This window comes from Ilyonectria robusta (assembly GCF_021365365.1).
Source record: "Ilyonectria robusta strain PMI_751 chromosome Unknown BGZ61scaffold_8, whole genome shotgun sequence".
Taxonomy (NCBI): domain Eukaryota; kingdom Fungi; phylum Ascomycota; class Sordariomycetes; order Hypocreales; family Nectriaceae; genus Ilyonectria; species Ilyonectria robusta.
The window spans coordinates 1,714,970-1,731,040 of NW_025764442.1; the positions used below are offsets into that span (position 1 = coordinate 1,714,970).

General features: G+C 54.7%; 5 protein-coding genes across 5 annotated transcripts; 2 read left to right on the plus strand and 3 right to left on the minus strand.

The window, feature by feature from the left end:
• Positions 1-8: 8 nt before the first annotated feature.
• BGZ61DRAFT_450493 (uncharacterized protein) lies at positions 9-1,437 on the plus strand. The gene has a single exon (XM_046245743.1). It carries the CDS (start codon positions 270-272, stop codon positions 1,302-1,304), a length of 1,035 nt encoding a protein of 344 aa, XP_046105683.1. The 5' UTR covers positions 9-269; the 3' UTR covers positions 1,305-1,437.
• Positions 1,438-4,184: 2,747 nt separating this feature from the next.
• Positions 4,185-5,460, plus strand: BGZ61DRAFT_531917 (vacuolar protein sorting-associated protein; the record flags this gene model as incomplete). The annotated part of the gene is made up of 4 exons (XM_046253793.1): positions 4,185-4,448; positions 4,525-4,771; positions 4,848-5,299; positions 5,365-5,460. The coding sequence occupies 4 exons, from the start codon at positions 4,185-4,187 to the stop codon at positions 5,458-5,460; spliced, it is 1,059 nt and encodes a 352-aa protein (XP_046105684.1).
• A 1,133-nt stretch (positions 5,461-6,593) lies between these two features.
• On the minus strand, positions 6,594-8,655 carry BGZ61DRAFT_419155 (surfeit locus protein 6-domain-containing protein; the record flags this gene model as incomplete). The annotated part of the gene is made up of 3 exons (XM_046243455.1): positions 8,470-8,655; positions 8,302-8,385; positions 6,594-8,159 (listed from the first exon to the last, which is right to left on the minus strand). The coding sequence occupies exons 1-3, from the start codon at positions 8,485-8,487 to the stop codon at positions 6,594-6,596; spliced, it is 1,668 nt and encodes a 555-aa protein (XP_046105685.1). The 5' UTR covers positions 8,488-8,655.
• Positions 8,656-9,233: 578 nt separating this feature from the next.
• On the minus strand, positions 9,234-11,029 carry BGZ61DRAFT_227201 (casein kinase substrate phosphoprotein PP28-domain-containing protein). The gene is made up of 3 exons (XM_046238179.1): positions 10,524-11,029; positions 9,823-10,394; positions 9,234-9,762 (listed from the first exon to the last, which is right to left on the minus strand). Exons 1-3 carry the CDS (start codon positions 10,588-10,590, stop codon positions 9,649-9,651), a joined length of 753 nt encoding a protein of 250 aa, XP_046105686.1. The 5' UTR covers positions 10,591-11,029; the 3' UTR covers positions 9,234-9,648.
• Positions 11,030-14,463: 3,434 nt separating this feature from the next.
• BGZ61DRAFT_531920 (uncharacterized protein) lies at positions 14,464-15,953 on the minus strand (the record flags this gene model as incomplete). Its single annotated transcript, XM_046253794.1, has 2 exons — positions 14,464-15,631; positions 15,688-15,953. 2 exons carry the CDS (start codon positions 15,951-15,953, stop codon positions 14,464-14,466), a joined length of 1,434 nt encoding a protein of 477 aa, XP_046105687.1.
• Between the last annotated feature and the right edge of the window lie 118 nt (positions 15,954-16,071).

The window sequence follows — 16,071 nt, forward strand, 5'->3', positions numbered from 1 at the left end:
TGGTTTAATGAATTAATCGCAAACGGCCGAACAATTGGATTTCGAGTATTTTATTGCAGGGACTGAATTCATGTTGGATGATATGGTGGCGACTGGAATCCAGCCGATAGGGGCTGACGACAGCTATTAATCTCAGTGGAGCTGCAGCAACCTTAAGTGTCCACTCAAGAACACATCTTCAGTTGAGCTCCAGAGTCCCGACCACGCGACACTCCAGCCCATTGCCTGGAGTACACTGCCCTGAACAGCTCCTAAACACTCCATTAAACATGGCACCCGGCAAACGAGCAGGAAAGGGCAAAGCGGCCCAGCCCAAGCCGAAAGATGGTGCTCCCCCTTCGCCCTTCAAGCAGCCCCCGGAAGTCCTGGAGCCCTTCATCAGCACCCTGTCGGAGGAGCACATCTACCTGACGCACATCGACACGAAGCCCGCCGACTTGAAGCGCAAGATCTTCCTCGTCCCCGTGGGGATGAACATTTGCGTCGTGCTCCTCTTCTTTCTGCGCATGTTCTGGATCCTGCCGTGGTACTACAAGCTCGTCGCCTCTGCCTTCGGCCACCCCAATGAGACGACCTGGACCGTCGCGAATGCGACGTGGTCCGAGGGCGGCTGGGAGGTCGCCAAGCGCACCTTCACCATGCTCTTCGACTTCATTCTGTTCGTCTTCGTTTGGCCGTGGCCCGTCGAGTTTGTTGCCGGACAGGCCCACGGCAACCCGTGCCAGTGGCGATGGAAGGTCGGATTCCGACCCAAGGAGATCTACGTCCGCCGCAGCCGCAACTGGGACCAACTTCTCAAGGACATTTTTGCCGACAAGGACTCTAAGACCATCCTGTCTGCATACGTTCAGTCAGCCACGTCGCCGATGCTACAGGAGCAAAAGACCGGCTACCTCCTGATGAACGGCCAATGGGACTTGGACTGGGCCGGCATGATCCACGCCCACAGCCTCGTCGACAAGAAGGAGATCGCCATCGACGCCTTCCGGAATCTCGCACTGGTGCACCACCGCGACTACGGCTGGATGGTCTACAACCTGCAGGGCAACGCGGCTTCGGGCGAAGACCAGCGCCGCCGCCAGGTGTTTGCGTTTCGAGACGCTCTCACTGCCATAGGCAAGGAGGATTTGTTCTATCGCTGGGTGGAGATTGTACAGTTTGAGTCAACGCGACCGGAAGGCTTTGGTCCTGACGAGCAAGAGACTGCAGCCCGGAAGATCCGGGAGTTGTTTCAAAACGAGAATATCAACTTTGATGAATTGTGGAAGCAGAGCGTGGGGACCATGGACTTCTCACGAGAATAAAGCTGGAATTGTATAATATAATCAAGAATGGCACACAGATCTAGTCTTCAAAAATAGTTGCGTGTACACATAGAATATACAGAATAACATAAATAACAGACAGTAAACAGCTCGCAAATAAGCAGAGTCCAATCCTCAAACTATCCCTAACACACCAAATATAAACATCACAAAAAATATACACCAAGTTATTCCCACTACTCTACCACATTACAGCACAGCTAAAACACAGAAAAACTTAAAGTAAGATTCAATTATAGTATATTCCTTTATTCACTCCCAGAAAAAGAAATCAAATCAACTCAAAAAAACAAAACCACCCAACTTGAACCTCGAACCTCGAACCTCCCCAAAAAAAACTGGCCGAAGCCGTCCTCCACGCCCTGCTACTGCTCTCTAGCGGCAGTACTACAGCGCGTCCAGCTTTCGCCTTGGATATTTCTTTGCACCAGACTCCAACCTCGGACGCCGCGCAGCTCCCCCGCAGGGTGAGCTAGGCAGACTGGCCAGGGGCTTGGTGGTGTTTCTGAGGGCGTGTTTGTCGATCGGGGGTGGCTCGAGGGGCAAGCGCCTGCGCTGGCAGTACTCGTCCCGGTCCTCGACTAGGCGAACCTAGGAGTTCCGGAACAAGTACTGCGACGCAAACACTTGACCACTCGACCACCGGCCGTCGCAGGGACTCGCCCGCTGTTATGGGAGTGTGGGATATTTCACCCTATAAGGGTATGCGTGCTGTGCCAGGTGCAAAGGTGGCTGCCAGCTGGTTGGCAGTTGTCAACCTCTCTGAGCAAACCGGTGCGGGTCCAACGACTGGGCGGAAACTTCCAACACCAAAACCATACAGTGACAACAAGGTACCGAAATACCTGACTGGGCAGGAAACCCAAATCTTGTCAGCCATTGAAATTTGGACGAATATGTTAATGAGCCCATGACCCAAGCCCAGCACATGATAGTACCAACACCTGGTCCATGTACATAGAGCATGATCAATGCGCCATTGTGCTCCACAGGGAAATTGAAACTCCTTTTTTTACCTGAGATTCAAGAGTCCTTGAGTCTCACTGGCATGATCAGGATCAATCATTCAAGGTTATATGGAGCCTGGCCCTTGCACCTGACTTCAGGTGTCCCTCGAGGGAAGTCAACGACGCATTGGGTGGTCATGGAGGTATCGAGATCAGATTTTTGCACATCTCATGCAAAGGCAGAGTACATTTCATGGAGATCCTGCGTCGCGGCATTCGAAGTTGCCACAAATGTATGACTCGCATATTCGATATCGGGTCGGCTGTCGTCGGTTCGGGACTGGACTGGGGCACGAGGAACGCGCAGAACAGGGCATGTTTGGCGGGCAATGGAGGCAGGAAGGGATTTAGTCTATGGAGGCATCGGGTATAGAGATTGAGAGAAGAAGGAAGGTCCAGAGAAAAGAATTGGAGGAGACGAAGAAAGCAACCTTGGTGGTTGGTGGTTGATGGTTGATGGTGCGGGGATGGAAGTTGGTGGTGGGGAGCTGGAGTTGGGGGAAAGACTCCCCGCTAAGGTTGGCTTACATAAGTTGGGCTAGGCGACTGGGATGGAGATGAAGTGTGGTCCGTGCGCTCAGACCAGGCTCCTGGGTCCTTTCACGGTTGGGTCTTTGGCATTTATTATGGAATCTAGCGGCGGTGAAACGCCTGACAGAGGATCGGCCGGTAAGTTGCAGCCTGGAGCTGAACGGCGAGAAAGCGCGATTGAATACCAACGGATGACAGTGTACCATACAAGAACACGGGGCTATCGCACCTTGTGTTTAGTGGGTATTGACTGCAGAAGCTGTACTCCATACATGTAAAGGGGGATATTAGTGGCGTCACTGTGTAAGGGAGCTATGAGGTGCTGCCACGCGACCTTGATCGCATCAGGAGCCTCCTTTTCTGGCCGCCTTGCGAAGAGGACGGACGTAGTGATGGTCAGTTGAAGAGGTCCGTCTTTGTCCCTCTCCCGGAAAAAAAGACCATGTAGCTCTCCAGGATTATCAACAAGATCATCTAGCCATTTCTGACCCCTTGCTTCGCTTCGCTGACCTTTGAGGTAATCTTGGAGAATCTCCAATCAGCCATCTTCTTTCCCCATTGTCATCCCTCGTCTCATCCTTTCAACCAGCCTCTGCCCGGCGTCCGCGGAAAATCTTACTGGCCGCTCCGCTCTGATACCAACCAATCTCCAGCAGCCAGCAACATCGATTGGCATCCAGCCTCAAGCCTCAAGCCACAAGCCGCAATGAAACCCGCTGTAACGTACGGCAGAGAGACTTTGCCCGAAGTACCATAGCATCAAGATATACATGCCATCCATCCCTGACGCTGGTCAAAGATCGACCCCTTCGCATTCAAGACCCAACAGGCGACAAGCTGCGGAGTACTACACGAGCTACGACCTACAGCACCACCCCTGCTCACCAGGAGCCCCTAGAAAAAGCCAGTTCATCGTTGAATACTATAGGGAGCAATCTATCAACGAGCTGCAAGTGTCTCCCAGGCGAGCAATCCTTCCCCTTGTCTCTCCGGTCACTCCCGTTGGACTACCTATTTCGTACCCATTCGTACCTAGGTAGGTACCTAGAAGTACAGCACAAAGCCCACCGCCACAGTCCACCGCCCCAGCACACTGCCCGCTGTCCACTGCCCCAGCACTCAGCACCCAGCGGCTCTAAAGCTAACGACCAGGACCCAGTCCAACACCCCTAAATTCTGAACGCGCAAACAAGCCCCCCAGGTCAGGATCAGCTTCAATCACGTCGGCCAGTCCTTCCGACCGCATCTCGCCAACCGACACCACCGCGCCCTCCGTCCTCGCCCTCACCCTCGCCTCACCATCCACACACCCTCGCTCGAAATGTCGTCGGGATTGACGCGACGTCGCGGTGCCGGCGGCGGCACCGGGGCCACTTCCGAGGGCGACTCCAGCAATGGCGCTGGAGCCAGGAACCCTTCGTCCAACGCCCGGGACGCCGGCCCCGAGACCAGCTACGAGAGCGGCGAGAATGGCCACAAGATCGCCTTCGATCCTCGGGACATTAGCGAGAGCGCTGAGCGAAGCAAGCAGCCCAAGCTCACCCTCATGGAGGAGGTGCTGCTGCTGGGCCTCAAGGACAAGCAGGTACGCGCACAACCAAAGACACATGCCCTGTTTCTCTACAGGAATCTGGCGCTGACCACCACCATCTCAACCGCAGGGCTACCTTTCCTTCTGGAACGATAACATCTCCTACGCCCTCCGAGGCTGCATCGTCCTCGAGCTGGCCTTCCGAGGCCGCATTGCCATGGAGAAGGACGCCTCGAGGCGGCGATTCCCCCTGGCTGACCGCAACATCGAAGTTATTGACGACGCCCTCACTGGTGAGGTCCTCCTCGATGAGGCCCTCAAGATGATGAAGCAGAGCGAAAAGATGAGCGTCAGCTCCTGGATCGACCTCATGAGCGGTACCGACACCCACCACCCCTTTCATTCCCTCTGTGTCCAGACGCAGTCGCTGACACCCCCTGTTTCAACCCTCAGGCGAGACTTGGAACTTGATGAAGATAGGATACCAGCTCAAGCAGGTTCGAGAGCGCCTCGCCAAGGGCCTTGTCGACAAGGGCATCCTCCGCACCGAGAAGCGCAACTTCCTCCTCTTCGACATGGCCACCCACCCCGTCGCCGACGGTGGCGCCAAGGAGGAGATCCGTCGCCGAGTTCGCAATATCCTGACCCAGCGCACTGTTGTCCTCAACGGCAGCCAGTTCCTCCCCGAATCACTCGAGTTCCGCTACCTACGCAGTCTGTCCATGGTCTGCGCCGCCTATGCCGCCAACGTCCTCGAGAATGCTCTGTCGACCCTGGGCCATGAGGCTCGCGAAAGGGCCTTTGCCCAGACGGATGAGCTGCTGGCTGACTACAGTCAGTGGCCGTTTGGCAAGAAGGCCACTGGCAACGGAATTGGAGCCAACCTTCCCCAAGTGATCGCCGAAGTGGGTTGAAGAATACCAGCAGCTACAAACTTGACAGATTCCATGATTCTAACATGACTTACCAGGAAACCACCTCGAGCACGGGCAAGGACAAGGAATTGCAGTTGGAGGTTGTGGCCGCCTGTTTGAGCGTCTTCACCCGCCTTGACTCGCTCCTCTAAGAGGTGGCCTGAGCCATGGGCGCGCGTGCTCTTGACGGCATTCTGCCGTGGCCTCGCACCAACGCCATCCCTACTCCAACACGCGCCTGAGCCGAGCCGATGGCAAGCCGATTCCTCTCCTCCCGACTCTCCGTCCCATCGAACCCTACACTCCGACCCGTCATCTGCCTCCCTCACCGACATCCCCATGATAACGACCTCAACCCACCGCCTCCCCTCGACCCTGGCAGGTACGACAAAAACAGATCCAAAACCACCAACCTCACTACATGGAGCAGTTAGAGGAATCATTCGACTTAGGCAGCAGCGGGGTTTCCCATCGTACACGGTAGCTGGCCGAGGTCCATTTGGCTGAGAACCAACCCAGCCAAAAGGTACCTCTGGCCAGCCAAGATGGTGAAGCCTCGTCATGGTTGTCAGTGATGGATTGCGTGTCCCCTCTTTTTATGTCCTTTTTTATTTTTGAAACCTATCTATTATTGGGAACGGAGACAGACAGCCAGGCGGACGGAAGTGTGACAAGAGAATGTGTGTGTGTGTTGGTTGAGTGCGGGTGTTTCTCGGGAGGAAAGTTGAATGTCGAGCGTAGCCGTACTGTTATGTCCGTCCACTGCTGTTGTTCGGGTCGGTATTGATGTAATGAAGCAAAAACACATACGAAAAATAGGCGGTTGTGTCTTCTAAGCCTCTTGGTTCTCTTAATACCCACTCGGTCTGCGTTTCTGCAGCCTCAGAAGGTGATTGTTCTTGGCGCGCTGGAAAACATGTCACGAAAATGTTCCTACATCTACACCATTTCACATCTGATCAGATTCATGGATGATGCTCTTGTATGCTCATGCTCGCTCATGTTCATGCCTAGTCCATTATATGCCGAAAAATTGTCCACTCGCCGAGCCGAGCCAGCCAAATTTGCAGTTGTGCAGTTGCTTGTGTGTGTGCCGTCTAGTACACCAAATGTACAGTGTTGTAACGCTTCGCGCCGGATTGCCCCCCTTCCGCCCCGTGGACTCCGCCAGCGCCGGTTGTCGAGCAAGGAAAGAAGATCTTGTCGCTTTTGCTTTTGAGTTGCTTTTGTTTTCACCTTCACTTTTGCTTTTGCCTTTGTTTTTTTAATATCCCGGTATCGTGGCTTACTTCTTGCGTCCACCGACACCCAGGCTGCCCTCGAAACCCGGACGGCCCTTCTTCTTGGGCTTGGCGCCACCCGTCTTCTTCTTCTTCTTGCCTGACCTGTGGAGGAGCTTGTCATCACGGCGCGCCTTGAGGTTTTCCTCACGCTTGCGCTGGCGCTCCTTTTGGGCCATCTTGACACCATCGGTGCGGTCTGACCAGGCCTTCTCGCTCTTGCGCTTGGCCACCTCCTTACGCTTGACAGCGCGCTTGAGCAGGGCCTCGTCGTCGTGGATGCGCTCGCCCTGGGCACGGCGGCGGGCTGTTAGCCAGACGTCCTTCTCGGCGATGTCGGCTCGCTTCTCGGGCTCGAGTTCCTCAAGGCGCTTCTTCTGGTTCTGGACCTTGATAAGGGCTGTCTTGGGGTCTGAGGGGCCCTTCTTCTTGCCTTGGCTGAGAACGTAGCTAAGATCGTGTGAGAGCTGGGCGCCATCACCGAAAGCCACGCGGCCGAAAGCGAAGTTGCTTGACTTCTCGTCCAGTTCCACAGCTGGGCTCATGACGGCGGGAGAGGTGGATGCCAGAGCCTCCTCGCGCTTCTTGTCCTCCTCCAACTTGGCCTGTTTCCTCATCTCCTGCTTGTTGGCCTTCCGCAGGGCCTGCTTCCGCCGCCGCGACTCGATGAGCTCCTGGCGTGTGCGGATGGGTTTGCCATCCGGTCCGTCGGCTTTCCTAGCCGCTCGGAGGGCCTCAATCTTTGCGGCAAGACGAGCACGGAGGGCGGAGGTGTCGGCGGGAATCTTAATGTGTTTGGGTTTCTCGGAGGGGGGGATGGTGGATGATACGGAGGTGGTGGCGCTGGCGGATTCGCCGAGAGCGTCGGCGGGAGCTGTGGAGGAGTCGTTGGAGTCAAAGGTAGGAGAGTGAGGTTCGGAGTCAGGACTTGAGGTCTCATCGTCCTTCTCTAGACCTGAAATATCCATGGGTTGCAGGTCATCAGTAGCGGGAGCAGTCTCGTCCTCGTCGACAGCGTCGGGCTTTGATACTGGGGCGGCCTTTGCTTGCTTCTTGGCGGCTTGCTTCTTGGATTTAGGTGCAGGGACAGGGGTGTCCTCTTGCTCAACCTCGGGCTCCTCAGCCTTGGTGGGCTCCTCAGCATTCTTCTCAGCCTTCTTCTCAGCCTTCTTCTCCTTCTTTTCCTTCTTCTTCTTCTCCTTGGCTGCCCTCTTCTCCTCCTTCTTGGAAAGTTTGGAGGACGTCGCCTCGTCGGTGGTTTCGGGCTCGGGCTTGCTGTCGTCTTCGCTAAGCTTCTGCTTCTTGTTGGCCTCGGGTGCGGCCAACTTTAGGCCCTCGCCGGGCTTCTCGATCTCGACGCCTTCCACGGGCTCGTAGTCCTCCCAATCCTCATCCTTGTCGGCAGCAGTAGCAGTGTCTTCGTCTGCAATCTCACGCAGCTTGCGCTTGTTCTGGGCCCGCTCATCCATTACCTCCTTAGCGTTGCGGTTGAGTTCGCTGTCAGGGTCGAGTTTTCCGCGGCGCGCGGCGGCGGCCTCCTTTTTGGACTGCTTCTTCTTGTTCCATTGGTTCTAACATGGGAAGTTAGCATTGGAGATTGCAGCCCATAACATGTAGTGTCTGTTATTTGTTGTAGGAAGGGAACGTTGTTGGTGGCGGGAACGGAAGGGTGTAGGCATCGAAGGGCATGGGCGAGAGAAGTCGTTAACGTACGCTGTTGTCTTCTCCGTAATACATCTTGGCCGGGATGAGGCTCAAGAGGCCATCGAAGGCCTTGGCATGGTCGCGCAGGCGGTCCTATGAGGCAATACGTCAGCTTCCCAGCTCATGGCGATAGCCTCCATCTAGGCGACGGCGGGGCATGACATGGAGCAAACGGACCTGCAGCGAGGCATCCATCTTGGGCGGCTGTTGAAGCAGAACCGATATGTTCAATACGCAACGTACAGCGCTCCAAGATACGATTTCGGGACCCTACTTTGCGGGACTGTGGTGCCGTCGATATGCTGCGAAGCGGACCAGAGGTTGTTGAAAACGGGTGGTTGAGGCGGTCGGCGATTCGACGACGGCAGGCTCGATTTTTCGGGCAGAACTGATTTTTTTTCTGTCTGGCTGGGTCCAACTGTGGGGACAGCACGCTACCAGAAACCGTAACCGCCAGGAGTAGCCTGTGCTCCACTGTAGCGCATCCCGTTAGTGTGCACTGAGAACTCCGCAAGCGTCGCCTGTAGATCGGTCTTCTGTTCGTGTTACAACAGCTGTAAATAATGGTGCATTCAGCAGGCAAATGACTATTAATTGTTAGTACCTAGCTAGGGAGGCGGTCGGGTTCCCGATTTGTGTGAATATTCGCGGCAGGCATTTCCCAATTGGGCAGAGCCTCTTCCTCTCCCTTACATTACTCGCTGAAAGCCGCACGTGCCCAGATCTGTGACATTTACAACCAGAAACTTGAGTTGAGTCGTCCGCACAAAGCTCAAATTCACACCTATGTGTCATTGATCAATGTAGGCAAATAAGATTCTTTAATTCAACTTAACTGCCTTCTTCAGAAATGTTCAAGTCGTAGTGTCGGGCCCTTACTTGTTCTGCCAGCAACTGCTACTCCATGCCACACCACCTCACGCTCTACCACTAAAGCATTGCGACCAGTCAACGAGCGATATTACGATGTGAAAATTAGGTTCATATGTTCCTTACTCTCAGTGGTTGGGAAAGGCTTGGCAGCCATCTGGATGACTCTTTGGCAAATGTGACTCGTTGTGCAGGGGTGTCTCCTACATGGAAAGTAACTGCCTCCCTTGACACAACACCTCCTCATCCATATTGACTCACTCATCTACATGCCACCCACAGCCAACTCCTTTAGACCTTCACGAAATTTCTACAGTGTTCGTTCCTTGAATATGCCATGCCAAAATTGTGGTATTCGTCATCATGAGGGAGTATCTTATCATCTGCTCTTTGCACCAACTTCGGATACAGCAGCATCCAAGAGGCACCATTTTGCTAACAGCTGAGGCACAGCAAGACTCGTTTTCAGAGCCTTGGTCTCGCCGTTTATTTCTTCTTACCCTTCTTGATAGAAGCGGACGCCTCCTTCTTGCGAGCCTCTCGCGCCTCGAAGTCGGCCTTCTTCTTCTTCTCAACCTCTTCTCTCTCCTCCTTCTCGGCCTGTAGCGAAGAGAATTAGCAACCATGTCTTGGATATTTGAGTGACGAGTGTCAACTTACTTGTCGTCGAGCGGCCTCGGCTGCTCGCTGCTCGCGGATAACTTGGAGGCGGGCCAGGTCGGCCTTGGCCTCATCTGTCTTGCCCTGGGCCTGCAGGCGCATGTATTTCTCCTTGGCGGCAACAGCCTCCAAGGCTTCACGCTCGCGTCGGCTGCTAGGCGCGCCCATGTTTGCGACTCCTTCAGTGATGTCCTCAACGGGAGTGCCCTTAGCTTGGTTCCGAGAGGCTTTGGAGTGGTTGGGGTTGGCAGGCATATCGTCGTCCTCGCTCTCATCCTCGTCGCTGGAGGGCATGTCGCCCACCTCGACAGTCTTCCCCCTCGACTTGGCTATGGCTGCCTCTTTACGGGCCTTCTTCTCAGCCTTGCGGTCTTCGCGAGAAGCGACTTGGGCTTGGGCGGCGGTGGCGGCCTCGTCTTCGCTGTCCTCCTCGGACTCGGAGTCCTCCTCAGAATCCTCGTCAGAGTCATCAGAGTCGTCCTCACCCTTTGTCTTCCCATCTTCGGCCCAAATGCTCACTTCATTTCCATCGGCATCAAGGGGGCGAATGTCGCGCGAGAAGTGCTTGCCACCTGTGGGAAAAAATCGTTAGTTTGTGAGGGGCACACCAAGTTTGCGACGCCTCTGACGTCGAGGGGAATCGAGGGGAAATGGATGGGATCATGGCGACGGAGGAAAAACCAAAGACATTTCAGACATACCTCCTCGAGTGTACTTCTTGAACTTGCCGCCTCGGCCACGCGAACTCGATCCAGGGGCTCCAACCATGCTGGGCAATATTTTTGGTTTGGGAGAGGTAGGTTGATGATGGTTTTTCCGTTAGGTTGGATTGGTCGATTTCAGGCTGGGTGTTTGAGCCTTGATGGGTGGAGGCGGGGTAGCGGGGTAGCTAACGATGACAGAAGCTCTTTGGACAGTTCGCGTCGTCGACGGGAATTCAAGGAGGCAACGGCGAACGAGATATTCGTGCTGTGTGGTATCGCAAGTATTCGAATCACTGATCGAGGGGAGAAGTTCGGACAATGCCAAAGGGAGGTGGCAGGGTTCGAAATGGTCACAATGAAGGGCAAGCTGCTCATGAAACCAACACACGGCACAGACGGCTACCTTCCTTAAGTAGGCAGGCGATCCTTGGGGCAACACGGCCAGTGTGTGACTCAAAGGGACGCAGGGTTTCCAGCTGAGAGGCGATAGAGGCGGCCGGAAGGACAGCAGACGAATCCACCCGCAGCGAAGCAGATAGCAAAACAGCAGATGTGCTTTTTGTACCCAAATGGACCGGCCCGTTGCTTTCGGCTTCTAGATCGCTCCAGTCTGGCCACTTGCCTTCACTCCCTTCACTCCACTGTCAGGGCCAGTGTCATGATGTGCGAATCGGAGATGGGCGGTTTGTCGTGGCTGGGTCCGGTCCAACGCCCTGTCCACCAGGCACACGACACGCTGCATGTCATTTTTGGGTCCCTCAGCCATCTGCCCGGTCAGGGACAGACCCTGCGTTTCCTTGACTCACCGTCCTAGTTGGGAAAAGTCCCCTGCGTCAGTATTTATCGATGGGCGTGTTTATTCATAGAAACAAATAGGAGCGGATGGTGGCTTTTGGTGGTGGTATTTGCTCCCAAGCTCGATCTCATTGATGAGATGAGGGGCGCACCTCAGCTACCGATTATGCCAAAGATGACCAAAATTACAGTGACCTCCGGGTCAATAAAATTAAGTCCCCTTGGGGTCGAGCATGATACAAATCGCACCCAGCAATTCAACTTGAAGATACAGTGTTCAAATCAAGCCCGCTCTCAGCTCAACATCAGCTGCCAAACAACTTGGAGTGGACTCCGTGGGCCTCGCAAAGGTCGGCCCAGCAATAGGCACATTGTTAATCCGCCCCGGCACCGCTCGCCCCCACTCTCCACCACCTAGAAAACCAGCAACCGCCGCGCCCGGGTTTGGAATTTTTCTCTTCTTCTTCACTTTATGAAACCTACTAGAAAATAATCCTTCCAATTCACTCCGGCATCCCACTATACCATGGGTGCATACGGAGGGGAAACGGGAGGAGAGATAGATCTGTCGCCGACTTACCTTCTGTTCCACGTGTGGCTTCGGCTGCTATGGGGTTTGGATAAATTTCGAAGCGATACATACCCTCGTCGAAAATCTCTGCTTTTTAGAGACGGCATTGTAGATGCGGTGGGGTTTCCTCGCGTGTTCGGAGAGCTGCGAATCTCAACACTTTACTCGTAAATTCCTGCTCCTGGAAGCTACTTGATGCAATTTGCCTCGCAATGTACGCGCTGAAACCGTCAGGACAAAGCGCGTTTGCCAATGTCGTGGTCGGTGATGCTTCTCGTTTTGCACTTTCACCGCGGTCTCACGTGCTGCTCTACCTCCCCACAAGGTCAAGGCACCACCTGATGGCTACGGTGATTGTGATGCGATTGAAAAATCTGCTTTGTTGAGCTACCATGAAGCTTTTCTCTTCATCAGTCAGGAAGAAGTCAAAGCGTACAGGTCGCTTTCAACAAGTTGGTGTTGTGCCTGCAACTCTCACGTTTCTCTTCACAATGGCTGATTTTACAACTATCGCCAACGATCTCGGGGTTCAAACCTCTGGACCATGTGGCATGGCAGTCATCATAGATTTGGTATTGGGAAATGACGCCGTCTCGTTTGCGTCCAATTACCACAATCTTCTAAATTTGCATGTAGTTCAACCCAACGCGTTACCATTGCCCGAGACAGTACTATTCAAAAACTCCTCTTTCATGCACTAAATCAACGCTTGGTTTTCCTTCTACCCTATAGTGATGCAAACCCAATCGACAATCCCTCTTAGCCCACAACCAGCCTCGTATTAGGAGAGTCTGGCCTGGACACTCAAACCTGCTTTCGCCCGCTCAATTGGAAGTATTGTTTCCACCTGAAGTTTCCGATGTCCCACTCTCTGGACCGCAGTCGTCAGAACCAGAGTTGAGATTTCCATCCTCTGTGAGAGGGTGGGATACCCTAGAGGCCTTGCCTTTGTATGGTTGTGAAATGGTTCGCTCCATTCGGGTGCTCGTGTGCGTGCTTGCCGACGAGGAAGCTCCAACGCCTCCAACCCTGCTGACGTCTCCATAGAGGTATTGCGGTTGCTGCGGTTGCTTTCGGCTTTGGCGAGTCTCTTTGGAGTACGTGGGCTAGTGTTCCGTAGTCCGCGTTGTGATGGCCTCAAATCGCTGTGAAAGTAGCCACTCCTCCGGCTTTGGGATTGGGCTGCAAGTAGGCGGGAGTTGCAAAGGAGGAATTGCATCCTCGCAGTCGAGACGTGATGGCATTATTCGTGGCGGACGAAGAGTCGCTGCCACCTCACGGCATGCATGACAACCGCACATGAATGGAAGTCGTCGTGACGAGGTCCCAGTTTCATGGGAGCGACGGTTATTCGTCTGCAAGACGCTGGATCTAGCTGAAACCGGCCCTTCCGCGTTGCCTGCACTGTTGTTAAACAGCCTAGTGGGGTGCGGTCGTGGCAAGGAAGCAGGGCCACCGCGCTGCTGTGGTGGACGGCCGTTGCGAAAGACCAACTGAAAAGATGATTCCTGGGATAGTTCGAGTGCTAGCTTGGTCCGTGGCATGCTATGCATGTTTAAGAATAAATGTCTGGAAGGGATGTCTCGTAATTTGCAATCTCAACGACAGAACGGATAACGAGGTGTGGCTGGGCGAGTACAGACAAGTGACACGGAATGCGTGACTAAATGTAACTGCGAGCGTCAGGACGAGTGAAGAATGGGGCCTGAAGGAAAAGTTCTCTGTAGCGTAGCTGGAAGAATGAAGATGAACAAACGATAGAAGCCTTCTGCAAGAATTGCTTTTATATGGGAAAGTTGACAAACGATATCTTCAAGGTTCATGAGTGCGCTCAGCCGGGTACGCGAGGGACCCTGCGGTCCTACAAAGTCAAAAGGGTGCTGTTTCACATGAAGGCTATCACAGGCTTCTCTTGCCAAGTTTATTACTAACTTTGCTTTGATAATATTCTAGAATATGTTGCTTGTCGTACCAAGTTTGGGATTTATTCTCGTTTATCATAGCAGGGACTCGCGAACGATTAACATAGAAGTGTCATGATATTTACATGGACTAACCCTGCTTTCCTATTCTTCCAGTTCTCTTTCAAGTCAGAGCTGTTGCTTGGATAATAATAAAAACCTGTGCCAACACATGGCAGATGTGACTCGGGAACGGAGCCGCCGACGAAGTGTATTCGGGCACCCGCACCACAACATGATTTCCCCGTAGGACTGGGCCCATACCTGGTAGATCAATCATCAGCTGACCGGCTATTTGCAGGTGCCTGCAGCATAAAGTGTCGGAAGCCAAAGTCTCAACCATTGGCTGCCTTCTGATAATGCTCCTCCGCGATAGTTTGCCATCAGACGCGCTGATGGACGCGGCAATGGCGCCTGAGACCATACCTAGGCCAGGGAGAGACGCGTTGAATAACCCAAGCCTGCTATGTGATTTGTGAAAGGGTCAAGGATATCCAGAGTAGGGGTGGCAATGTAGCCGCTTGGGGTATCATCAAAGTCCCTGCGACAGCTGTAGAAGGCATGTCGATCGCCCATTCCACGTAAACTCTCAACGTTAAAGATCAATCATTCACCCAATGAACGACTGTAGCATATCATCCAGTCGCTTCCTCTTCTGTTTCCGCAGGGCTAATACCGGCGCCGTGCGCTCCGAAACGACCAGGTTCGCCTCCGTCTTAGGGATCGGCTCCGGCTTGGGCATCTTGGTTCCGCGCACTACCGAGTCCCGCGTGAACGTGTACCGCCGCGTTGCAAACAGCCCGCGGCCAACGTACGACGGCTTTGTCGAGATGCCGCCGCGCGCGCTGTGGCCCAGGTGCAGGCACGCCAGCGGCTTGGACGGCAGCACAAACGGGCCAGCAACGGCCTGCGTGTCTGGACGCACACCTCGGCCAGCGAGGTCTCGGTCGGCGCTGAGCTGGCCGATGAAGGAGTACAACCAGAAGGCCCAGGGCTCGAAGGCGATGCCGTGACAGGCGCGGGCCTCACGTCCGGCGGCGTCTGGGTCCCACGAGGGCATCTGCACCTTGGCATTATCGGTGAGGTAGTCGAGAAGCGGCGGGGCCTGGCGGTCGGCGACGAACTTGACGGCGCAGCGAGAGTCGCTGCAAAGGGAGACGAGGTCGGCGTCGATGCTCCGGGATAGGTCACGTAGCCTATTGATTCGGGTTTCCTCAAGGGGCGCAAATAGCATCAGGTACCGCATCAGGGAGTCCTCCAGGCCAGACTGCGAGTCGGCTCGTTCCCAGCCCTGCTCTTGAGCAATGTCATCTGGAGACCTCCAGTCATCCCGAGCGCCCGTGACATCGTACAGCGCCAGAGACGGAAACTTGGACACCCAGTGCAGCGAGTCTTGCGACGTGGTTTCGTCTCCCCAGATGCGTAGAATCCTCAGCAGCGGGAAGGGATCGTCCATCTCAGTCCATCCGCGGATGAGGCCGTCGCTGACCTTGGGGAAGATGGTGCGCAGCTCGTCGGAAGGCTGGATCAGCTCCAGGGCGCCGAGGTTGGGCATGGCAGCGAGGCATAGGAGATCATGGGTGGAAAAGGCGCAGCCGCCAGTGAGGACCAAATGCGTGATGAAGTCGGCGGGCGACGATGTTAGCGGCTGCGTGTATCGGGTGAGGTCATCACCGGGACGGCAGATGTGCTGACGAAAGCGGTAGAGGCCGAGATTCTTGTCGTCGTCGTCGAGCAAGAGTTTAGAAAAGATCTTCCAGGCATGAAGACAGACTCCCCTAGAAACAATGCGGCGTAAGTCTGTTGCTTCTCACCCATTCGGGGTCTCACATACCTTGCCTCGAGGAAGCTCCAGACGCGCCACAACAGGCGGTTCGGAAGACCGTCAAGATGGCCCGGCGCAACGTCGCCTATGTTGTCCGCGACAACATTAATGGCCATATCCACAAGCGGCCGCGGTCCTCGCGCACCGCGAGCTGTGAAGGTGGGATACGGGCGGCGACGACTCCAGCTGGCCGAGTTGCGACTGGCCTGTTCGGAGACCAAGTCGCGGGGGACGGTCCATTCCTTAAAGACCTGGCCGGAGTCTTGGGTGAACATGACGGCTGCGGCTATGCAGCAGTGGGAGAGATTATGAGAGCCAGAGGGATTATCGGAGCCAGATAACGCAGCGGCGGGAAATGCAGCGGCGGGCACTCATTACAATGATGGCGCTTGG